Source organism: Acinonyx jubatus, chromosome B2 (genome assembly GCF_027475565.1).
Source record: "Acinonyx jubatus isolate Ajub_Pintada_27869175 chromosome B2, VMU_Ajub_asm_v1.0, whole genome shotgun sequence".
Lineage (NCBI taxonomy): Eukaryota > Metazoa > Chordata > Mammalia > Carnivora > Felidae > Acinonyx > Acinonyx jubatus.
Genome location: NC_069385.1, coordinates 15,604,204 through 15,620,428, shown reverse-complemented (window position 1 = coordinate 15,620,428; position 16,225 = coordinate 15,604,204). Strand labels below are relative to the sequence as shown.

The 16,225-nt window shown below is 41.2% G+C and overlaps 1 protein-coding gene across 1 annotated transcript in view; it reads left to right on the top strand.

The window, feature by feature from the left end:
• The window catches only part of CCDC170 (coiled-coil domain containing 170), a 99,616-nt gene that overhangs the window by 45,041 nt on the left and 38,350 nt on the right, over positions 1-16,225 (top strand). Inside the window, exons 4-5 of the mRNA XM_027056627.2 lie at positions 1,080-1,224; positions 6,168-6,353. Coding sequence (XP_026912428.1) covers positions 1,080-1,224; positions 6,168-6,353 — 331 coding nt within the window. The remainder of the gene's footprint in view (positions 1-1,079; positions 1,225-6,167; positions 6,354-16,225) is intronic.

The following is a 16,225-nucleotide window of genomic DNA, read 5'->3' as shown; positions in this document are numbered from 1 at the left end:
AAAAAGGGAAAGCAATAATCATGTTTATTATCTAGGGTACTGAAAAAAATGATACCAAATTACTGAGATGATTCTAATTTGTCTTTAAAGTGTGTCTATTTTTTTTATGATCTCTTAGTCTCTAACATTTAAAGCATTAGAAATAGACCATACTATTTCAGCAAACCTATCTGAGATTTGAAATGAAATATTCATAGCAGAGCATAATCAACTGATTTTCCTTGACTGGCCCATATCAGTACTCTTTAAAAACTCTGGATGTGTGAAAACTAATAATAGTCTTTGCTGGTGATTTAACATCTCTTTTTTCTAGAGGGGGAACATCCCCTGCTCCTGATATATTTTTTATTATAGTTATGCTTGGCCATGGACCAGGGAATGCCCTAACTAACCCTTATAGATCACTGTGTAATGTCTGAAAATAAAACAAAGGATGATGCACTAGAAGAAAAATAGCAGTGGGGTGTTTGGGTGGCTCAGTCGGTTAAGCATCCAACTTTGGCTCAGGTCATGATCTCAAGGTTTGTGAGTTCGAGCCTCATATCTAGCTCTGTGCTGACAGCTCAGAGCCTGGAGCCTGCTTTGGATTCTCTCTCTCTCTCTCTCTCTCTCTCTCTCTCTCTCTCTCTGTCCCTCCCCCACTCACGCTCTCTCTCTGTCTCTCAAAAATAAATAAACATAAAAAAAAAGAAATATAGCAGCACTGTCCTTTTTACTCATGAAAACCCAAAGGAGACCCATGACTATATATATCCATGTGTGATCTAGAGATTTATTGCTGCTTCTGCAAATCCTAACTGGTGGAGGACAAGAGGCAGAGAGTCTGTTTCCTTTGCTGTTACTAGATCTAAGATGCTATGAAGATTTTTCTACATTTCTGCAAAGCGTAGATACCCAGGATGTTTTTCACTTTTCTCCTTCCCTTATGGGGCTTGCATGACAACGATGTGCTCTGTGTCTGGGAAACTGTATTGTGTTGAAAATGGTGATAGGATTATAGCGAACTTAAGTTTCGAACTTTGATGAATGATCTCTTGTATGGCGTTAAAACTTGACTTATTTGTTAATTTGCCCTATAGAAAGTGTTCAAAGGAAAATGAGGAGAATAAGAAGCAAGTGTCAAAGAATTGCAGGAGACATGAAGAATTTCTAGCTCAACTTTGTGACTGCTTAGATCCGGACAAGAAGAATGAAAAGGCGTCAGATGAAGATTTAATTCTAAAGGTGTTTGTATGCACATGAAAAAGAAGATAAATGTAGCGGTCATTCTGACACGTGCCACGAAAGGAAACGTTGTGGTAGAGTGTGGGGGTGATAGGAGAGTGGAACAGTAGCCCAAGTATGGCATTACTTGACTGTGACCTGAGATAAACCTTAATCACCTCTCTGACTCGATTCCGCAATCCTTTCTAACATTATTTGGGATTACTTGCCCTCCACAAAGGATTAATTGTTTTGTCTAAAATATGTTCAGGTTGCCAAATACGGTTGATTATTCATTTTAACAATGTATTTTGGGGGATAGGATTTTTAGTTACAGACAGAAACACACACACACACACACACACACACACACACACACACACCCAAAACCAACTGTGTAATTTTTGGGATACTTCTTGAGTAGAAGGTTAAGATTAGTTCTTTTTTTTTTTTAATTTTTTTTTATTAACATTTATTTATTTTTGAGACAGAGAGAGACAGAGCATGAACGGGGGAGGGTCAGAGAGAGGGAGACACGGAATCCGAAACAGGCTCCAGGCTCTGAGCTGTCAGCACAGAGCCCGATGCGGGGCTCGAACTCACGGACCACGAGATCATGACCTGAGCCGAAGTCGGCTGCTTAACCGACTGAGCCACCCAGGCGCCCCAAGATTAGTTCTAAAGTACTTTTTAAATTTTTGTTGAAATCACATAATAAAAATCCTACTTTAATAGTAGGTTATGAGTAAGATTAAATTAGTTCTATCAAGTGAATAATTCACTTGGCACATAGTGATTCATTAGGGCACCTGAAAGTGTTGGGGCTCTCGCCATATCTTTGCTCATTTCACACCTTACATATCCTTGCTTCCTCACAGATTTCCTTGCAGCCAATCTTTTTTCATTAAAATTGAGGTGTGATTGACATGCAATATTATATTAGTTCCAGATGTACAGCCTAATGATTCGATACTTATATACATTGTGAAATGGTCACCATAGTAAATCTAGTCCCCATCTGTCACCAGAAAAAGTTACAGAAATTTTATTATTTTTTTCTTGTGATGAGAACTTTCAAGATCTGCTTGCCTGCAGTTTTCAAATATGTACTAAATACCATTGACTGTAGTCACCTTACTTCACCCCACATCTCTATGACCTATTCATTTCACAGCTGGAAGTCTGTACCTCTCACCCCCTTTTACCCATTTCACCGTCCCCCCAAACCCCTCCCCGTTGGTAGCAACCATTCTGTTCTCCATATACATGAGCCTTTTTGTTTTGTTTGTTCATGTGTTCTGTTTTTTAGATTCCACATGTAAGTGAAATCAGAGCATTTGTCTTTCTCTGACTTACTTCACTTAGTATAATACGCTCTAAGTCCATTCATGCTGTCGCAAATGGCAAAATTTCATTCTCTTTTATGGCTGAGTAGTAGTCTATTATATATATACTAGAATTATTATTATATTATATGATATATAATATTATACATTTATATAGTCTCACATCTTTATTCATCTGTTGATGGACACTTAGGTTGTTTCCCTCTCTTGGTTATTGTAAATAATGCTTCAGTGTACATATGGGTACATATATGTTTTTAAATAGTGTTTTTATTTTGGGGGGATAAATACTGAGAAGTGGAATCCTAGGTCATATGGTAAATCTATTTTTAATTTTTTGAGGAACCTCCAGACTGTTTTTCCACAGTGACTGCACCAATTTACATGCCCACCCATAGTGCACAAGCGTTCCTTTTTCTCCACATCCTCACCAATAGTTATTTTTTATCGTTTTGATATTAGCCATTCTGATGGATGTAAAGTGAAATCTCATTGTGCCTTTGATTTGTATTCCCTGGATAATTCATGATGTTGAACATCTTTTCATGTGTCTGATGGTTATCTTCGGAAAAATGGCTATTCAGGTCCTCTGCCCATTTAAAAATATTTCTTTTTACATTTTTAAATTTATTTTTGAGAGAGAGAGGCAGAACACAAGTGGGGGAGGGGCAGAGAGAGAGGGAGACACAGAATCCGAAGCAGGCTCCAGGCTCTGAGCTGTCAGCACAGAGCCGGATGTGGGGCTCGAACCCAGGAACCATGAATTCATGACCTGAGCTGAAGTCAGTTGCTTAACCGACTGAGCCACCCAGGCACCCCATCTGCCCACTTTTTAAAATTAAGCTTATTTATTTTTTACAGAGAGCACACGTGGGCATAAGCGGGGGAGGGGCTGAGAGAGAGGGAGACAGAGAATCCCAAGCAGGCTCCTCGCTGTCAGTGCAGAGCCTGACTTAGGGCTCTGACTCACAGACCATGAGATCATGACCTGAGCCAAAACCAAGAGTCGGACACTTAACCAACTGACACCCCCATGCTGTCAGTCTTAAAGACCATGCCTCAAAGTTGTAGGAATAAGCTTCCCAACTGCACTGGCTGACAGCTGCAGAATAATCTTATTTTCCTTCGGGAAGTGTTCCTCTTCACCGATGGGTTTCGATAGTCCAGGCCTAGAGTCCACCCGATGAGCTCCAGGATGCTGGGCACATCTCTTCCCCCTCCCGGTTGCTCATCTGTGACCAGGAGCCTGGATGTCAAAGTCCCCTGTGCAGGGTCATTTGGGGGATTATTTTTAAAGCCAAGTGATAGGGAGAAGCAAAGAGAATGAAAAAACTCCTTCTTTCATGACCCCCTTTCCTCACATCAGAGACTGTCTCCAGGTGCTAATCCGGGTGTCGGTGCTGCATTCATTATGCCTTATGATTTTCTGTTTTCCAGATGCTTTGACATGTGGGGCCTTGCTGACCCAGGAGAGACTGTCTCCCAGGGTTAACCAGTTCCTCATAAAAGAGGCTCCTGGGAGCATGGTTTTCCTGTGCAAACCAACCACTCCCACATCCCAGCCCTTCGCTCTCTCAGGCTCTACCCTCTGGGCCACTGCCCCCCTTCCCTAATCACCGCGGGGCTGGGCACCAGACAAGTGGGGACAGCCCCTGCGCTCCTGCTGTTATTCAAACTAGCCAATCCCGAGCCTGCGTACCCCACCTTGCTCATTCCTTCCTGTGGAAACTGCCACAAAGACTTGCCCCTGTTATCTGTTGCTTCTCTGTGTCTCCTGACTGACCTGGCTGTCCCCCGTGTGGCCTCGTGTGGTGTGGCCTGCCCCCTCTTCTTGAGCACTGAGTAACAGACTCTTTTTCAGTGGCAGCTCTCTCCGGATCTGTTGGCCTCACCATACCCAAAGAGTGATAGAAACTGTATTTTAAAACACATATTGGGATCCTAGGGCTTTAGCATCCCCAATACGTGAGCAGGTATTTAAAAAAAAATCACTGGTCAAGGTGCACAAAGGTTGCTGCTTTGATCAACACTCACGAGGTGTTCCCCTGAGAAGTGGGACAGAAGCACTCCTTCAGTTTCAAAGCTGTGTCCTCACTTTTATTTTTCTTTTAAGTTATTTATTTATTTTGGCTTTTAAAGGTTATGTATTTATTTGCACGCACACATGTGGGGGAGGGGCACAGAGAAGGAGAGCCAGAATCCCAAGCAGTCTCTGCACCATCAGCGCAGAGCCTGATGTGAGACTTGAATTCATGAACTGTGACATCATGACCTGAGCTGAGATCAAGTCAGATGCTTAACCGAGTGCACCACCCAGGTGCCTCCACTTTCTCATTTTTAAAGCTCTCCTAATGTGCATGTACACTCCCAGGAAACCAAGGAGGCATTCCAAGGAGACTTATTTGGCATTTGTCCATTTCGCAGATATTTAGTGAGTGACTACTATATGCTAGGCACGGTTCTGGGCGCTGGTGGTGCGGCAGTGAATGAGATAAGACTGAATCTGTGCTCTCCTAGAGCTTTCGTTATTGTGAGATAAAGATGAGGGGGAAATAAATATCTAGTATTCTGCCATGTAGGAAAAGGTGACAACAAACCAGTCGGGATGTGGAGATACAGAGGGAAGCAGGTTAGAGGTGTGGGAGGCTAGTGTCGTAGACTGACCAAGGAGCACCCCTCTGAGGTGGGGACTTTTGGAAGCTGTTGGGGACTGAGCGTACACACAGGCGGAACAGTATTTCCTCAGGAAAGAGGAAGCAGCCCTGAGGTGGGAGCAGGGCACCACGTTGACAAAGCTCTGAGGCTTAAGAATGGGTCACTTCCCCCCCCCCCCCCCCCCCGCCAGAACCCTAACACAAATGCTGACTCGGGAGTGTGAAGTCTCAGCCCTTCCTATGGGCGTCCTCAGGGCCTTACCCACTGAGCTGGGCAGAGGGGGGTGGGAGGAGGGGCTTGTTCCTTGGGGCCAAGGATCCTGTCTGATTTCATTTTCCCTCCTCATACATCTTACAAATCTTATTAATGCTTCCAGCTAACAACCCAAATGCACAACAACACAGAGTGAAAAGTTCTCCTAATCCCAATGATAGCCACTCTTTGAGCGTGTTATTCCAGATTTTTCTATGCTGATATTAATTAGAAGGATTTTCTTTTTCAAAAGAGAATCCTGCTTTCATCTCCGTAGGGCCCCCCCCCCCCTGCCCCATGCCAGGTAGTGCCTTGGAGGCAGTTGGTGCCATGAGACGGGGGCAGAATAGAACTCCCTTGCTTCCTCACCTACTGTAATCTCTGTAGAATATCAACTCCCCCAGATTACTGAAGCCAGGGGCTTGCTGATGCTTGCTCTGTCACTCGCTCTGTCGGGAAGCATTTGGCAGGACTGTCCTCCGTGTTGCCCTGTAGCTATCTCTTGATTAATTTTAATTTGATCTGTGGGTCTGCTCATAACAACAGTGTAGAGGCTGCTTTTGAAAATGTGCTCCTTTGAGTGGCTGGAGGGACCCTGCTTGCACTCGTCTCGATAACGCAGTCAGTGGGGTATGTAGATCAGAGGTGCTTAGAGGAAGTGGTTTCAAATTGTTCATTTTTACAGGACAACTGTAATTGCTTCCTCTTCAGCTTAGAGAACTGTGCAAGGAAAATGCATTCGTAAAAGGACAAATCGTTACTCTTGAAGAGACTGTAAATGTCCATGAGATGGAAGCAAAAGCTAGCAGAGAAACCATCATGAGGCTGGTTTCAGAAGTAAACAGAGCGCAGAAAAAAGCTGCCTCCTGCACTGAAGAGAAAGACAAGCTGGGCCAGGTACAGTATGTGAAGTGTGCGTGTGCATCTGTGATGGTGTTTATGAAGCAGAAATTGAAAACCAGATGTGGGCGAGCACACTAGCATTACTGGCCACAGTTTCAAAGGGCTGCTGTCAGCAGACGGGCTGGGGGTGAGGGGGCAGCACGGGACTCAGTGACCTCAACGGGCCATTTGATGCACATTTTTGTCTAATTAGGAAAAAAAAGAAATACGACACATTTAAACGTAGAGTTTGTAGAGAATGTGCCCTACTTTAGTTAGACTCTAAGGATTTTAAAAATTCAAACATTCATTTTTTTTTTGAACAAATAGGTAATGCATCAACATTCTGAAGTTCAAAATTCTAAATGGACATAAGGGTGTATGGGGAAAGTCTTCCCTGCACCCACTGCCTCTGGCCACCCAGTTGTTCGCAGAGGCAACCCCTGTTAACAATTTTTTATATACTTTTCTAGAAATATTCTATATACACATATATACGTGTTCTTTTTATTTAGTTTTTTAAATTTATTTAATTTGAGAGAGACAGAGTGAGTGAGTAGGGGAGGGGAAGAGAGAGAGAGAGAATATCTGAAACAGGGAGCTGTTAGCGTAGACCCGGTCATGGGCTCGATCGCACGAACCTCCAGATCAGGACCTGAGCCAAAATCAAGAGTTGGACGCTCAACTGACTGGGCCACACAGGCACTCTCTTTTTATTTAATTTTAATACAAATGGAAGCATGCTCTACATTATATTTTTCTCTTTTTATTTTTAACACAAAATGGTAATATACCACACACTATTATAAACAAGGTTGCTATGAATAATCTTACATTGTCATGCATGAGAATGTATCAGTAAGACAAAACCCTAGAGGTATACTTGCGGGGTCAAGGGTTGTAGGTATTATCTAGAGAGAGACCGTTAAAAGGAAGCATCTCTTAATTCTGACCCTTTATTTACACAATGAATTGCTTGATCTCTTCAAATTACCTAAAACTTGTTTGAGCATGCAAATAAACACTATATGCTTTTTAACATTATGGAACCCTTCAATTATATTTTTATATTTTTGTGACAAAGAAACTGATCCTGGGATTAATAATAACGATGAGTTTTCACAAGTGAAAGTGAGCCAGTGCAATCAGTTAACAAAATGCATAGAAGACAAGTGATAAAGGAGATGTGGTTTAAAATTAGGTAATGACTGGATTGGATTCAGGTTAAATATTTTCGGCAAGGGTAGTTCAAAGGTGAAGGTGTATACTTCGCATCACAGGCAAGTAATGAATGCTAGGTCGTTCCTTGTTGCTGACACTGCTCTTTGTAGCATAAAGGTACGTTTTTTTCTTTTGCAGTTAAGTAAGCTGTCTCTGGGTAGATTAGCTCTGATAATTGGCAGGTTATTTCTGTTCCCCATTGACTTTGCCGAGTGGTGTTATCACCGTTGATTCTTGCCTGGATTAATTACCTCAGGGGTGGCAAAAAGGTAATATTCTAATGTTACCACTCCTTTTGCTTATTAGCTGGCATTCTTCTGTAGAGAAAAGCTTTTTATTCCTTTTCTTTTCAGTTCTGTGGACACATGGATTTCTACTTATTGTTATAGTCCGTGACTGTTTATTTTTATTTTTTTTTTGGTGCTCCAAATTCACTGAATTGGCCCAGCAGCAGCAGCCCCTTCAGGATGGTCTCTGTGACCTTGAACCTCATCCGTTTAGTCTTTGAACGTTTCCTTGCTTTTTCTGACAGAACACATGACATCTTAGGGCCTTTCAGACCACAGAACTACAATCAACCTATTCTTTAGGGAGCTTTGGTGCCTTTTACTGGAGGATGGTGCTGAAAGCCAAGAGTTAGGCTTTCGCTGTGCTCATTGCTGTTGGGATGTCATTTCTTTCAGTGGACAGAGCTAGAAGTACGTTTTAGTAATAAAGTAATACTGGTATTTTAAATTAAAAGTGATATTTAGAGTTTTTAAAATATCTTTTGTTTTATAGTAGTATGTTTTGAATCTTAATCGTAATATTTACTTATTTGCTGCTTTGTCTTTCAATATATAAAAAATTATTTCAGAATTACGCTTTTAATCTCTTACCTACCAGTAAGACTTCTGAGTGAAGTTTAAGTCTCTTGGGTTTCTTACTTTATTTATTTATTTATTTATTTATTTAACTTTAGAGAGAGGGAGAGGAGGGAGAGCATTTGAGTGGGAGTGGGGGAGGAGTGGAGGGGGGACAGAGAGAAAGAGACATTTTTTTTTAATGTTTATTTTTGAGAGAGAGAGAGAGAGAGACAGACAGACAGAACGTGAGCGGGGAAGGGGGCAGAGAGAGAGGGAGACACAGGATCCAAAGCAGGCTCCAGACTCTGAGCTGTCAGCACTGTCTGATGTGGGGCTTGAACCCACAAACTGTGAGATCATGACCTGAGCCAAAGTTGGCGCTTAACCAACTAAACCACCCAGGTGTGCCTAGAGAGCGAGAGAGAGAGGGAGGAAGGGAGAGAGAGAGAGAGAGAGAGAGAGAGAGAGAGAGAGAGAGAGAGAGAGAATCTTAAGCAGGCTGCATGCTCAGTACAGAGCCTGACACAAGGCTCGATCCCACAACCTTGGGATGATGCTCTGAGCCAAAATCAAGAGTTGGGCGCTCAACTGACTGAGCCACCCAGGCACCCACCACCCCCCCTTTTTTTTTTTACAGTTTTTTTACTGTAATACTATCAGCAATATAGTATAATAGTCATAATAGTCACTGTTTATACATCACTTACCATTAGCATAGCTGTGCTAAGTGCTCAAAGAAGTTATGTACTTTGCTCAAGTTCACATAGCTATTAAGTAGCAAAGCTGGGATTTGGGTCATTAAATTATTATGCTGTTAACAATAATCCCTTTACATGTATATTCACAGCTATATCCTGCATACCAGTCTGATGCTAAAACTTATTTGTCAGTGGAACTACAACAATTTGTAGTTATGCAGATTTCCTCAGTGAATGAATAACTTCAATCACAAATAGTAATTGTTAAGTTATCAAGCCTTGAAAATTAGGAAGAATTTAATATTTATTTATGAAAATGCACACCTGAAGATTAGCAGTAGGAAATGAAAATGTGTTATAAGAACACATCAGAAAAACAGAACTTATTCCTTTTCTTATGTGTATCTTAACTTGTAAATGATGCAATGTTGTTCAGGCTTGGAAACACATTCATTTTGGGATGAAGTTCCTGCCAAAATAATAAAAATTGTAAAAAAAATACGGGCAGTAAAAAAACTTGAGGTCTTTAATAAAGTGCTCATTCATAGGATTATGACTCCAAAGATTTACTGCTGAAAAATACTGACTAGTGGTTTTGCTGACACATTAATGGCCTCAGGAAGAATCTTCATAATGCTTTCTAAAGCTCTGTTTTTGAGGTAGGAAACTTACTTTATTAGCGAAGCCCAGAATGACTGCAGAAGGAGTGGTTTCCACCGGCTGTGGTGCTGTTTTTACCAAACTCAATTTTTCTGACTTTCTTAATTACTCTATTTAGGTTACTTTATAAAAAAATTTCCCAAATAAAAGTCCAGGTGATTTATTACATATGTGGAAATTATATTCTTTAAAAATCTTTAGTAGTTAGTATTGAAGTATGTTTTAACAACTGTCAAAGATTGGCACCTTTTCTTTTGGTAATTTTGAAATAATTCAGTGTTGAAAGACATAGGCACTTTACCTACACAAGCTACACGTACGTTTCCCATAGACTGTACAAGTTCATCTCAGTGGATCAGAAATTAAATTTACACATGGGATTTCAGACAGCGCCTTTTTCTTCACACTGTTCACATTTTGTTTTAATTCTGGTAGCTAGAAGTGAAGCTAAGAAAGAATATTGGTTTTGGAATCAGGCAGGTCTGGTTTGGAAGGATGTCCCCCTCTGCTTCTCTGGTGTGTTACCCTAAAGCAGTAAATGTAAGAGAGAACAGCATGAGACAGTAAACAGGGAGTGGAGTGGTTATGAGGCTAGGCTCTCAGGTTTTTATCCAGGCTCCAGAATCATTTGACTGTGTGATCTGAGGCATACAACCTTACCTCCTTGAACCTCAGTTTTTTTGTCTGTAAAATAGAAAAATAATTTAAGGACCTATCTCTTACAATTAGTTTTAGCATTGAATGATATACATGAAGTACTCAGGACATGCCCATCACCTGAAGATGCTCAGTGTTTTTGTTTCCTTTTCCAGTTATTTACTTTTACTTAGGGATCCAAAGAAACGTAACATTATTTTAAGAGTATAGGCATATGGAAATAAGTTTCTGGAGGTAAGGACTTACTAGGTAGGATAAATTACTAAAGAAATTGAAGATCTCTTCACAATCCTAGAATTATGATGTTGGAAGTGACCCGGAGGTCTTTTAGAATCTAGATCATGTAACTCTCTGTGTGAAATCAGAATCATCTTTAAAATGTCAGTGTCTGGGGGCGCCTGGGTGGCTCAGTCGGTTGAGCATCCGACTTCGGCTCAGGTCATGATCTCACAGTTCGTGAGTTGGAGCCCTGCATCGGGCTCTGTGCTGACAGCTCAGAGCCTGGAGCCTGCTTCAGATTCTGTGTCTCCCTCTCTCTCTGCCCCACCCCCACTCATGCTCTGTCTCCCTCTGTCTTTTTTTTTTTTTTTTTAATTTTTAAAATGTTTTTTTATTTATTTTTGAGACAGAGAGAGACAGAGCATGAACAGGGGAGGGGCAGAGAGAGAGGGAGACACAGAATCCGAAGCAGGCTCCAGGCTCTGAGCCGTCAGCACAGAGCCTGACGCGGGGCTCGAACTCATGGACCGTGAGATCATGTCCTGAGCCGAAGTCGGACGCTCAACCGACTGAGCCACCCAGGCGCCCCATCTGTCTCCCTCTGTCTTAAAAATAAATAAAACATTAAAAAAAATTAAAATGTCAGTGTGTAGCTAGTTTCCAGGCTCCCCTTGAACTCCTCCAGAGACAAGGAACTCACTACTGAACAAGGAGGTCCATATTCTCTGTATAGTTCAGTTGTTTCACAGTTCTTCATTGTAGCAAGTCAGGGTCAGAATCCCCATAATTCACATCCTATTCTGGTTCTCTCTTAATGAAACTTCATAGAATAAACTGAAATCTCTTTCTTATGGCTAACTTTCAAGCTTTTAAAGACATTTGTTATGGATTTCTAAGTCTTTTCTTTTGGCTAAACAGCCTGTATCTTTCAAACTTTGAATCTTATTTCTTATCATCTGTTAGTTTGGGAGAGCTCTAGCCTCTGAGTGAGGAATTAAAAAGAAAATAAGCACTAAAATAATATCTGCTCAGATTATAAAAAGTAAACCATTCCTAAGACTCTGAAGTAAAATTTAAAACCCTCTCTCCTTCCACTTCTAGCCTCAATGGGGCATTCCTGCTTTATTTATTTTTTAAAATTTTTATTTATTTTTAATTTTTATTTAAAATTTTTTAAATTTACATCCAAGTTAGTTAGCATATAGTGCAACAATGATTTCAGGAGTAGATTCCTTGAGGGCCATTCCTATTTTAGCTTCTGATAGTTACTATTGAGACTTAAAAGGGATACATTTCTGTTTCTGATTCACCAACGTGAGATAGTATTTTTAGACTTTCTGCTAGAGTGTAGAAGGAATGCAATGTCTCCTGCTTTTTTACTCCCCTCTCTTCCCAGTTTTATTTTATTATTGTATTTACGTTGTCAAGGTTTGTAATACTTATGTTGTGTTCTGTAACTATAATTAAGTCTTCCAAAGTCTTCTAAAACTTTGGCTTTAGATTCAGTCTATGCATTTAAAATAAATTAAAACAGCACTTAAAATAACATGAGTACATAAATATTTTTATTATGGGTCTAATCCCACCATGGGATGCTGAATCCGTTCCATTTTGACAATGTCCCTCTTAAAATTTCCAGCTGGGAACTGTCCATGGTCCTCCAGGTACAATCTGACCATTACAGGGCACAGTGTTTGCAGTACTGTGGTGAAGCCCAGGAACACGCCGGCCTCACGAGCAGCTAAATTCATTGTCAACTTGTATTGAGTTTGTCAATAATGAGAATTTCAAACTTAAGTTGAATTCTTATTATTTTCCAGGTTTGAAGACGCCACTGGGACAGCCTAGGGTGTGTGTGTGTGTGTGTGTGTGTGTGTGTGTGTGTGTGTGTTTCTATCACTATTGACTTGGCACTTTACATGGACCAGCATTTCCCGGGTGTTTTCATAGTTGTCAGTGTTCTGTCATATCTTCCTTATGTTTATGCCCCCCAGCTACAGGTCCCTTCTCCAGAGATGAGCAAAATGGGCACTTGCTTGTGCTTGTTTCTAGAGAGGTGTCCTGTTTATGTAGGTACAAATGGCACTAGACACTTGATTAGGCACCTTACTTTTTTCACTAACTGTACCTTGGAGAGTCTTCCGTATCAGTACATAAAAAGTTTACTCAATTCTTTTTAAGACTACATCGTGTTCTATGGTACAGGTGTCTCATATTGGTTTAACCCATCACATATCAGTGAGTATTTGTGTAGTACCTAATCTTTTGCTGTATTGTAATGGAATAACTTTGCACGTACATCATTTTCCATATTTAGTAGTCTATCCTACAGATCTAATCTTGACACTAGACTTGTAGGGCCACAGGGCCTACATATATTCTATTTTGTTAGATTAAAAAATTTTTTTTAATGTTTATTTTTGAGAGAGAGAGAGAGAGAGAGAGCGAGCGAGTGGGGGAGGAGCAGAGAGAGAGGGAGACACAGAATCCAAAGCAGGGTCAGGCTCTGAGCTGTCAGCACAGAGCCTGACGCAGGGCTTGAACCCACGAACCATGAGATCATGACCTGAGCCAAAGTCGGATGCTCAACTGACTGAGCCACCCAGGCACCCCTATTTTGTTAGATATTTATATCAGAATTACACCTATTCACACTTCTACCAATAATGAATAAGAACACCTTTTTGGGAGAATTTCTGAGCTTTTTTGTTAAATTTAACTACAGTAGGTAGATGTAATCCACTGGTTTTTAATTTTGCAAAATTTGTCTGGGGTTGGATGAATTAAACTCAAGCCAGAGTTGATAATTAGTCATATATTTTTGAGAAGAAATTTGATCTTGTGCATATGCAAATCCATATAGTAGGCAGCAAGATTAAAACAGGAGACAATTGTATTTTAAAAACAAACCTTTGGGGGCACCTGGGTGGCTCACTCAGTTGAGCATCTGATTCTTGGTTTCTGCTCAGGTCATCATCCCAGGATTGTGGGATTGAGCCCTGCATCGGGCTCTGCACTGAGCATGGAGTCTGCTTGAGATTCTCTCTCTTTCCCTCTGTCCCTTTCCCTTCTCTCTCTCTCTCTACAATAAAAATAAACAAATGCAGACCTTTGAACGACTTTATTGTTTAATGCATTTAATTGGGAGTTGATACAGACATGCATTTAATTGGGAAGCTAACTCAAACACCTTCATCATATTATTTACAATTGTTTTTGCTAAAAGTAATTGTGGAGGGGTCATTATTCATTTCTTGCATTAATAGGACTAAAGCTCAATTAAAAATTAAAAAAAAAGAGAGATCCCCTCACTGTCTCTGTAAGGCCTGTCCTCGTCTGCAAATGTGATTTTCTCTGTGGAGGTCAGCCCTGATTTTGCTTAGAGAGAGCGCTTGTTTCTTGCTCTGCGTGTCAGTGTAGTCTGACAGCAGTCCCCGGGTCCTGGCCGGTGATACCGATGTCACACTACACAAGTGTATCCTTGAGGTAGCCATGCAACCACACTCCAGTTCTCTCTCTGCTAGCTCTACAGGTAATTGCATTTGCAGCCTGAGGACATCTGTTCCCAGTAGATCAGCCCAGTGCTCCGAAATCCTCAAGCGCTTAATCAGAGCGCCGAGGGAGCGGCCATCCCCAAGGCCCTGTCACTGGCTCCCAAGGCCTGCGCTTCATGTGAGAAACGGCATATAGTTCGCTGGGCTGAAACGTGTCCAGAAGAGAAATCCAGCCTGCTGACATGTGCTCCTGTATTTTATGATCACAAATGAATTTTCTGACTTTTACCAGACGTGAAGTTTCATGTGTTGGGTTTGTTAGGGACTGGCTCTTGTCTTGAGGGCAGGGAGACAATAATCTGATATCGGGGTGGAAAAAAGTTCCTCATAGCTGGAATATTTTAACTGCTTATTGGTTTCTTGGTGAAAGCTGCCGGTTGGTTAGTCTACTCCACACCGACAGTATGTCTATAGTACTCAAGCGTCTGATATATTTTTTTGTGTATTTTGAGAACTTTTTGTACTTAGTTAAAAATATCACTCACTCTCTCGGTCATGGAAATTCCCCTTTTGCGTTAGGGGTTTTCTTTTAATATAAAAGTCAACATATAACATTCTAGAGGTTTGTTTTTTTTTTTTTTAGAGCTCTGTGTCACTGAATTTGGGACTTCAGTTTTCTAACCACATGCTAGATTGTAGTTTTTAAGTAAAACATGTAGTTTCTAATTTATTATCACCAGAGCTGATACTGGTTATCCAAATGGAGCAGCTATTGTATTACTATCTGAGAAAGAAACCTGTAAAGTCTTAAAATATTGTTTTTGTGATAAAGTGCCCTTGACTCTACTTTAAGGGCTGTAATTTAATTAGCAGTAGTGAAGCTTCTCCTTACGGAAGACTAGAATCGAAAGGGAGCCGGGAAACGAAGCTGTTGCCAGGACCTTGAGAAGCAAAGTGTCTCACAAAATAGGTTCCATAATCCATAATTAGTTTAGCCATTACATCTCTGAAAAGGGAAGCCTTCTCTAACTACCTATCCACTCAATGACTTTTATTTCAAATTGTTGCTGGAGACTTCCTTGATTAAAAAATCAGAAGGAAAAAAAAAGTAAGATAGGCTCTTTTTTACAAGACCGGTGCTCTAACCCCTGAGCTGTGGAGCCAACCACAATATATTCTCTTTTTTATAAAAAGTAAAGAAGTAACATCTTTCCTGTCTTCAAGCTGTTGGTGGAGATAAATTCTTTTTAAAAGTCCAGTTCTGATGCAAGATGGATGAGTGCATTTTAACTAGTAGCCTGAAATGTTGCTGGCCTGTTTAGATGTGGAATCTGTTATTCAAAGATACTGTTCACTTTTCGTTGTTTTTGACTCTAAGATAGTATTAAAAACTTGGTTTTTTTTAATGTTTATTTTTGAAAGAGAGAGAGAGTGGGGGAGGGGCAGAGAGAGAGAGGGAGACACAGAATCCAAAGCAGGCTCCAGGCTCTGAGCTGTCAGCACAGAGCCCGACATGGGGCTTGAACTCACGGACCGCGAGATCATGACCTGAGCCGAAGTCGGACACTCAACTGACTGAGGCACCCAGGCGCCCCAGAAAGAGAGAATCTTAACCAGGCTCCATGCTCAGCATGGGGCCCAATGCAGGGCTCGATCCGCCTACCCTGGGACCATGACCTGAGCCAAAATCAAGAGTTGGATGCTCAACTGACTGAGCCACTCAGGCGCCCCATTTTTTAAAAATGACTTTAAACTTGTCCTTTTTTTATGCCTCTTTGCACCATTCTGGATTATAGTAAATAGAAGTAGGTACACAAGTAGCCTCCCTTATGCCCTTCCTTTATTTTTGTGAACCTAACAATACACATTATATTCTTTAAAATTACTGTTCTCGGGGTACCTGGGTGGCTCAGTCGGTTAAGCATCTGTCTTCAGCTCAGGTCATGATCTCACGGCTTGTGGGTTCTAGCCCTGCATTGGGCTGTGTGCTGACAGCTCAGAGCCTGGAGCCTGCTTTGGATTCTGTGTCTCCCTCTCTCTCTGCCCCTCCCCTGCTCACACTCTGTCTCTGTCTCTGAAAAATAAATAAACAT